The 8,666-nt window shown below is 36.5% G+C and overlaps 1 protein-coding gene across 1 annotated transcript; it reads left to right on the top strand.

Annotated features, from left to right (window-relative positions):
* The first annotated feature begins 1,253 nt into the window (after positions 1-1,253).
* LOC108478828 (endo-1,4-beta-xylanase 5-like) lies at positions 1,254-3,968 on the top strand. Its single transcript, XM_017781285.2, has 8 exons — positions 1,254-1,319; positions 1,433-1,512; positions 1,622-1,671; positions 1,761-1,983; positions 2,102-2,265; positions 2,334-2,432; positions 2,524-3,303; positions 3,405-3,968. Exons 2-8 carry the CDS (start codon positions 1,452-1,454, stop codon positions 3,765-3,767), a joined length of 1,740 nt encoding a protein of 579 aa, XP_017636774.1. The 5' UTR covers positions 1,254-1,319; positions 1,433-1,451; the 3' UTR covers positions 3,768-3,968.
* Positions 3,969-8,666: the final 4,698 nt, after the last annotated feature.

The following is an 8,666-nucleotide window of genomic DNA, read 5'->3' as shown; positions in this document are numbered from 1 at the left end:
CGATATCAAATTTTAGTATCAAGATAATTTCAAGTTATATATATGCAATATAGGAATATACTTGAATTTATGCCTACAAAATAGCGAAGAAAATTTTGCATCTTCACAATCTTGAGTTAATATATAAGTTATTTTCATATGTATTCATGTAATAAATTCAATCAAAACGTCATCAAATCATACATTTTTATTAATTTAAATATTTGTTAAAATAAAAATTATAATTAAATATTTAATTATAATATTAAATATTTGTTAATGATAAAAAATATTGAAAATATTAAAATGCATGGCTATTATCTTTTATTTATTAAGGATAATTTTGTAGGGTGTAATACATTTCCAAGAAAGTATTGAGTGTACCAAATATGTTAATGTAAGTTTTTTGGAATTTTAATAAATACTTTGATCAATGTATAAGGAACTTTCCAATCAATCACATTTTTAAGAATCATATCTCATTGCCAATTGAGTCTTAGCTCGACTGGCATTAGCATTATTGTCAATATAGGAGGATGTGAGTTTGAGTGCGCTAAAATGCATTATCCTCCTATTTATGGGTTGGGGAAGGCCTATGGTTAGTTCTAGACATTGTATCAAAAAGACCAGATATGTCGTCATAAATCACTTAACTTTTAACTCAATAATCAGAACTTAAATACTGACAATCTCAAATAATTCAGAATAATATATATTTTGAGGAAAAAAAAAATTCCAATATTGGGTTGAAATTTTAGGATTTCAAATTTTTTTTTTTGATTTACTTCCTTTTATATTAGTGTAATATCATGATTCCTAGTATTGATTTTTTAATACAATGCGTAGAATTACTTATAGTCTCTACCAAACCCTTAAATAAAAGGATAATTCAGGTTCTCTTACATTGACAACAAAGTTGATATCAACTGAATTAAAATTGAATCGGCTAATATTTCAAATTATGAATTAAACGAGATAAATCGTGATGACATAATTACAGAAAAACAGTAAAAGCAAATTTTCATTTTAAGAAATAAGGAAAAAAAAAACCATTATCTCCTCTAAATATGTAGTATGTTATAAATGCCTCCGCTGATTAAGTTATAAAATCTTGCAAAGCTGAAAACTAGCAAAATATTTTTTAGTACTTTATAGTATATTTTACAATTTTAAGTATATAAATTAGTTATTTCCTAAAATATATCACACTAAAAAAAAAAAGCACAGGTGTGTTTCCAAAACTGTATGTATATGTGTGTGTATATACACAGTGTGTGTGTATAGCCCTTCAGTCTTGATTTTCTCACCCAATCCTAATCCAAGCTTACATTGAGTCTCAGGTATCGAGTATCGACTATTAGTTTTCAAGGGTTTTTAATATTATGATCAAGTTTTATTTGATATTTTTAATAATTATTTCTTTAGTTATGCGATTGATTTTATTTCATTTCAGGGTAAAATAAGACACAGCAATGGAGGTTTGGAAGAAAGAGAGTGTGCTTCTGTTCTTACCATTATCGATCCTTTTGTCAGGTTTAGTTATTAGAGCCAATGATATATTATTCGCCCAAATTAGTTTATTTAATACAATAAGGAAATTACTAAAAAGGGTACGACTAAGTTTGGAGCCCGGTGTTTTCAGGACTCGTCAAAGTGAATGCATTGTCCTATGATTATACAGCCAGCATTGAAGTAATTTAAGTTTTCCCTTTTGATATTTATTTACTTATACGTTTCATGATAATAACACTAATAGTTTTTTTCTTTGGGAAAAACTCTAGTGTTTGGCACAACCTCATAAAGCTCAGTATGGCGGAGGCATGATTAAGAACCCAGAGTTAAATGAGGGTTTGATAGGATGGTCTACATTTGGGAATGCCGTAATTGAACATCGAAATGAATCAGATGGCAACAAATTCGTTGTGGCTGGTAAACGAAACCATTTCCAGGACAGTGTCTCTCAGAAGGTTTACTTGGAGAACGACAAGCTCTATACCTTCTCTGGTATTATCTATGTTATCCAAAATTCTTTATTCAATATTTATATTTGACGTATACCTATGTCCAACGTGTATGTATTGGACACTTATATATTTTTGATTCTGTGGGTGGGTAAATGAAGCTTGGGTTCAAGTGAGCGAAGAGAAAGCTCTGGTGAGGGCAGTCTTTAGAACAGTTACCGGGTTGAAGCGCGCTGCTGAAACAGTTGCCGAGTCCAAGTGTTGGTCTATGCTCAAAGGTGGCCTCACTGTGGATGCTTCAGGCCCTGCTGAGCTTTTTTTTGAGGTAACTATTTTATCGGGATTTCCTTTCTAGAGTTATATATTTCCAAATTAACTCACTGATTTCTTCAGACCGATAACACCTCGGTTGAAGTCTGGGTGGATAGCGTCTCCTTGCAACCATTCACTCAAGAAGAGTGGATGTCTCATCATGTTGAAAGCATTGAGAAGGTCAGTCACTCTACTAGGACTGGTAATATATATAATATAGAGAGATCAGAGAAGTAATAAGTCATAATGGATGGAGGGTCTAATTTTGCAGACAAAGAGAAGGGTAAGAATCCGTGTGGAAGCAAAAGGGAATCCAGTAGTGAACTCCAAGATTTCCATCCACCAAAAGGTTTCAGGGAAACCTATCGGTTGTGCTGTAAACAAGGGCATCCTCAACAACGTTGGCTACCAAAACTGGTTCACTTCCAGGTTTGCCCATACAACCTTCGAGGACGAAATGAAATGGTACACCACCGAACCAGTCCAAGGAAAGGAAGATTATTCACTCCCAGATTCCATAATGACATTAATGAAACAACACAATATTGCGGTACGAGGACACAACATTTTCTGGGATGATCCTCATTACCAACCAAATTGGGTGCCCTCTCTCCAACCCAACGACCTTTCGGCAGCAGCTAACAAAAGGATTAACTCAATCATGACTAAATATAAGGGTCAAGTAATCGGGTGGGACGTTGTTAATGAGAATTTGCACTTCAATTTCTTCGAAAGTAAGCTCGGCCCAGATGCTGCCGCCACCTTCTACAAAATGGCTGCCGGTATTGATCACTCCATACCTTTGTTTATGAATGAATTCAATACCCTAGAGCAGAAGGGAGATGCTGCATCAACCCCGGCTAAATATCTTGAAAAACTGAAAAATATTCAAACTTTCATGGGTGCCGAAGCTAAGCGAATGGCTATTGGCCTAGAGTGCCATTTTGACGTTCCAAGCCTCCCTTACATAAGATCTTCTCTTGACACTCTCGCTGCCACCAATTTGCCCATTTGGCTAACGGAAATAGATGTGAAGAGCGGCCCCAGTCAGGTAATTTTCGAGTTCAACAATATTAACATACCATGAGCATTCAAATATAAGCAATTTTGTGGGGCTTTTTTTATTTTTTTATTTTTATCATATATAAGCAGGCAATGTATTTGGAACAAGTTTTGAGAGAAGGACATAGCCACCCTGGTGTTAGCGGCATGATAATATGGTCTGCCTGGAAACCAAACGGATGTTACCGTATGTGCTTAACTGATAATAATTTCAAGAACTTGGCAACTGGGGATGTTGTGGACAAGCTGTTGAAAGAATGGGGAATCAAGGCCACGGTAGAAGCCAAAACGGATGCTGCTGGTTTCTTTGAGGCCTCCCTTTTTCATGGAGAATATGAGGTGAAAATCAGTGACCCAGTTGAAGCAGCCAATTCTTCAGTGTCTCAGAGATTCAAGGTGGAACCTAGACATGATTCCCAGGACCAGATTATGCTTCTCCAAGTTTCTACGTAATATATTCTGCTATTTTCCCTGTTCAGTCAGTATTAAACTGTACTGTAGTTTTTGTCATGCAGAATGATGATAATAGTTTATTACAGGTTCTTTGAGTTTTACTTTCATCATCGTTATTTTCAAACTTTTAATTGACTTTGATGTTTCAGTGACATTTGTCAAAGAAATTAGAAAATGAAAAAAAATAAAAACTAAAATAAATGTGTCTATTTTTAAAAAATTATAAAAAATTTTCTAACAAACATTTTTGGATTTTGTTCTTTATGTTATGGTTCCTTTTTATATTATTATTTTAAATATAATATTTAAATATTCTTGAACCGAAAATAAAAATGTAAAATTGATTCAACCTTGTTTTATCTTACCGAAAATAAAAATGTAAAATAGATAAGACATCTGCTATTTTTAAGTTACACATTCAATCTCTATATATGACAATTCATACCTACATCATTAATAGGTCAGTTAAACTCTAAAGAGTCCGAAACAAATATATGAACTATTAAAAACAACCCCTTAAAAGTTAACTAGCACAACAAATAGGACTAGGACACTCTTTCTTTATGACTGAATTATCTTTCATATCCTGTCTTTTCCAACCTTCCCCTAATGTCATGGGTTGTGCATGGGAGCCCGCAACCATGACACGTCTGTGCGATCCATCAAGAAGGAAGGAGGTCATTTGGCCCAATCAGACTGGCCCGTTGCTTGAAGAGATTGAAGGCCCATCTACAAGTTAGACAAATATGGAAACATGATCTTAAAAGATATAATTTTATAATCTTAGAGATCTTAGATATGATATGTAATCTTATAAGATATTATTTTATAAGATTACATATCTTAGATAAGATAGGTAATCTTAGAAGATATGATTTTATATTCTTAGAGATTTGATTATAGATACCCTTTAATCATAGCTGTTGATGTACTTGATTTTGTACCGTTGGATTTGGAGAGGCTCAACTATAAATAGAGGCCTCTTCCCTCATTGTAAAGCACTTGAGTTTTGAGTAATAAGAATTCTTGAGAGCATTCACTCAAATTTTTCTCTCTCTTATGTTCTTATTTTCCCTGGCTTGTTCTTGTCTCATTCTTCTTTCATCTTGTTGGCTTTGAGTTGCTTTCGCTTGAGTTGTGTTTTGGGAAAAATTCTGTTGAATCCTTCTTTTGTGGAAGTTAGGCTGACTTAGGCGTTTTTGGAGTAAGAAACTGCCTAAGGCCGCACGGATTGTGAGGCAAGAATCCTAAGTTCGTGACAGTTGGTACCAGAGCCAGTTTGAAAGCACTTTTGAGATATGTCGAAAGAAATTGTTAATCAGAATGAGCCAATGGAGACCCGTGGGAGGGCTAGAAAGGCTAGTCGATCGATGGATATGCTGTCGAGCTTGGAAATTTGAGTGGTTAATCTCGAGGAGTCCGTTGGTGACATGAAGGAGACACTCGAAGTGGTCCTGACCCGTATGGAGGAACTGAGGGAAGATAGCAAGGAGTTTGTGTTGGACTCCCTCAGATCCACTTCGGACAAACTGACAGGGAGGGACAAAGCTCTTGAGGCCCTGCTGACTTCCATGAAGGAAGAGATTGTTGAGCTTAAGAGGGAGCTCAGAATTTGTAAGGCTGCCCTGGGAAGTGGGATGTTGGCTTCGAGACCGAAGCAACGTCATGTGGATGTTCCAAAACCCGAGAAGTTTAAGGGGATTAGGTCCACAAGAGAAGTGGACAACTTCTTGTGGGAATTGGAGTAATATTTTCGAGCAATTGGCATTGAGGATGATGCCACCAAGGTAAACACCGCTTCAATTTACTTTTCTGATGTTGCTCTCTTGTGGTGGAGACGTAGGTCCACGGATGAGAAATGTGGAGGAACGACCATTGGAACTTGGGAGGAGTTCCAAAGAGAGTTGAAAAAGTAGTTTTATCCGCAACATGCTGAAAAGGAGGCTCGTGCTAAGTTGCATCGGCTTACGCAATAAGACACTGTTCGAGATTATGTTCGAGAATTCAGCGAGTTGATGCTTCAGATCTCAAACTTGAACGAGAAAGAAGCATTCTATTGGTTCGAGGATGGTTTAAAAATGTGGGCCAAGCAAGAGTTGCGTCGCCTAGATATCACCAAATTGACCGAAGCTATGGCCAAGGTAGAAAATTTCTATGATGTTGGGGGAAGAAAGTTTGATAATAATGATTCTTCCAAACCCAAGTCGAGACCCAAAGATAATGGTGGGGGAAACAAGGATCAAAGGGAAAAGAATGACGAAAGCCCAAAATCTAGTCAAGTTAAGCCTTGGGATAGAAAAGGACCAATGAAGTGCTTTCTTTGCCAAGGCCCACATAGAATGAGTGTCTGTCCAAAGAAAGCCACTTTTCATGCCATGGAGGTACGCGAGGAAGCCGAAGATGACACCAAAAGCCTCATTTCGATATTAGGAGGTGTCGAAGAGAAGTCAAGCAATGGGTTGATGTTTGTGGACATCATCGTAGCTGGCAGAAGATTGAATGCACTTGTTGATACTGGTGCGTCTGATTTATTCATGTCTAAAGAAATGGAAAAGGAACTTGGCCTTAGAATTGAGGAAGATTCGGAACGAATCAAAACAGTGAATTCAGAAAGCATTCCCATAACGGGTGTGGCAAAAGGGGTGGAACTCAAACTTGGCGAGTGGACGGGCAAAGCGACCATTACGGTAATCCCACTTGATGATTATGATTTTGTAGTTGGATTAAGTTTACTTGACAGGCTTAATGCGGATATTCACCCTTCCGAGAATTACATGACAATCTCCGATGCAAATCAACGATATATGGTGAGAATGAAAAGGAAGGGAAGCATGGAGGGAAAAACCTTGTCTGCAATTCAATTTGCCAAAGGAGTCCGTCGAAATGAAGTCTCCTACCTAGCTACCTTGAGAGACAATATGGATGATAAATTCGAGGTGAAAATTCCAAAGGAAGTGGAACGGTTGCTAAAGTCATTTCAAGATGTAATGCCCATGGAGTTGCCCAAAAGATTGCCACCTAAGAGGGAGGTAGACCACAAGATTAAGCTGTTGCCCAATGCTGAACCACCAGCACGGGCACCATATCGGATGGCTCCACCGGAACTAGAGGAATTGCGGAAGCAGTTGATAGAGCTTTTAGATGTCGTGTGACAACCCGAATTAGGGCCTAATCGGAATACTGGTTTCGTGACCACAAATCCGAGATAGAAATAATTGTTTTATAATTATTTTGGGGTTTATGATATGATTGCATGATTGTGTGAAAATTTCGTGATGAAATTCTATGCCTAAAGTGCTTAAATTGAAAGTAGGGATTAAATCGAATAAGTTGCAAAATTTGCATCCCAGAAGTTTTTAGTATGAAATTGTTTTGGAATATTAATTAGGAGGTCTTAAATAGCAATTTGACCAATTTTAAGTTCATGGACAAAATTAGGACATGGAAGGAATTTTTGAAAGTTTAGTAAGGAGGGCATTTTGGTCATTTGGATATTAAATGAAATAAAATGGGAAAAATAACACAAAATTGATCATCATCCTCCTTAGTTGCTGCGAATTCTCCCTCTCTCCATAGCTAGGGTTTCTTCAATTTTCAAGCTCCATAGTAAGTGATTCCAAGCCCGCTTTTAATGTTCTTTACGTTTTGGAATCCGGAAGCTCGATTAAGCTTATGCTAGTAATAATTTAACCTAGGGTTCACATTTGGAAAAATACCCATAGGTGAAATTTGTGTATTTTGATGTTTTATGATAGAATATGAGGTTTTAAATTATGTTAAATAACTTGTGCTACTCGGTTTTAAGTGAAAATGAGTAAAAGCAGCATAATCGGTAAAAATACCTATTGTTCATAACTATATGATAGAGTGAGAATTTGATGTTGTTGTAGAAGAGAAAATGTTCAGCATATCATAAAATATAAGAATAAGGGCTGAAATTAAATTCCGAGCCTAGGGGCAAAATTGTAATTTTGAAAAGTTAGGGGCAAAATGTAATTTTTCCATGATGTGATTTTTGGATTGAAATAAATAGTATGAGTATTAAATGAGCTAAATGTGTTATTATAGATCAAGAAAGACGCGGAATTGATCTCGAGCAGGGAAGGAAAAAGTTTTGGACTAAATTGCAAAATTTCCACATTTTGCACCAAGGTAAGTTTGTATGTAAATATTACAATAATTTCATGTACATTCTTATATTTCAGCCTATTATATAAATATACTAGCTGATGTTAAAATATAAATCGACTATTGGAAGAATGGAAATAAATATAGAGAGAGATCCGGTTAAACATTCGGAGAGATCGAATGAAATAGAGGGAGCGTAGCTAGGTCACATGTATGATGCTGAGTGCACATCATGTGTACAAGAAAGCTACGAGACACCAGTAGTAGCTAGGTCACATGTGTGATGCGAGATGTATCCCATGTAGACAAGAGAGCTACGTGAAAGATAAATGTAGCTAGGTCGCATGCGTGATTCCAAGTGAAGGACACCATGTAGACAAGAGAGCTACGTGAAAGATAAATGTAGCTAGGTCGCATGCGTGATTCCAAGTGAAGGACACCATGTAGACAAGAGAGCTACGAGACAAATCGGTTGGGTCGCATGAGTGGTACTAAGTGTTCACCATGTGTACAAGAGAGCCGAACTAAACGAAGTATGATGGTGGGGTGTGTCTTTGAAACCATTAAATATCGAGGATTGATCCGAATTGTTCAACGGGATGGTTTTGTGGTGATATTGTGGTTTGGACCTACACTTATGGTGAATGAAATGTGGTGAAAATGATTTGTGGTATATACATATATAAGATAAAATGAGGTTAGCATAAAGAATGTGTGAAAGAGTGAAATTAGCATTAAAACTGTTTTTATATGGTAGCAGTGACGTGATTT

Source organism: Gossypium arboreum, chromosome 12, assembly GCF_025698485.1.
Source record: "Gossypium arboreum isolate Shixiya-1 chromosome 12, ASM2569848v2, whole genome shotgun sequence".
NCBI classification, from domain to species: domain Eukaryota; kingdom Viridiplantae; phylum Streptophyta; class Magnoliopsida; order Malvales; family Malvaceae; genus Gossypium; species Gossypium arboreum.
The sequence above is the reverse complement of the archived record's forward strand: the minus strand, read 5'-3'. Positions and strand labels throughout refer to the sequence as shown.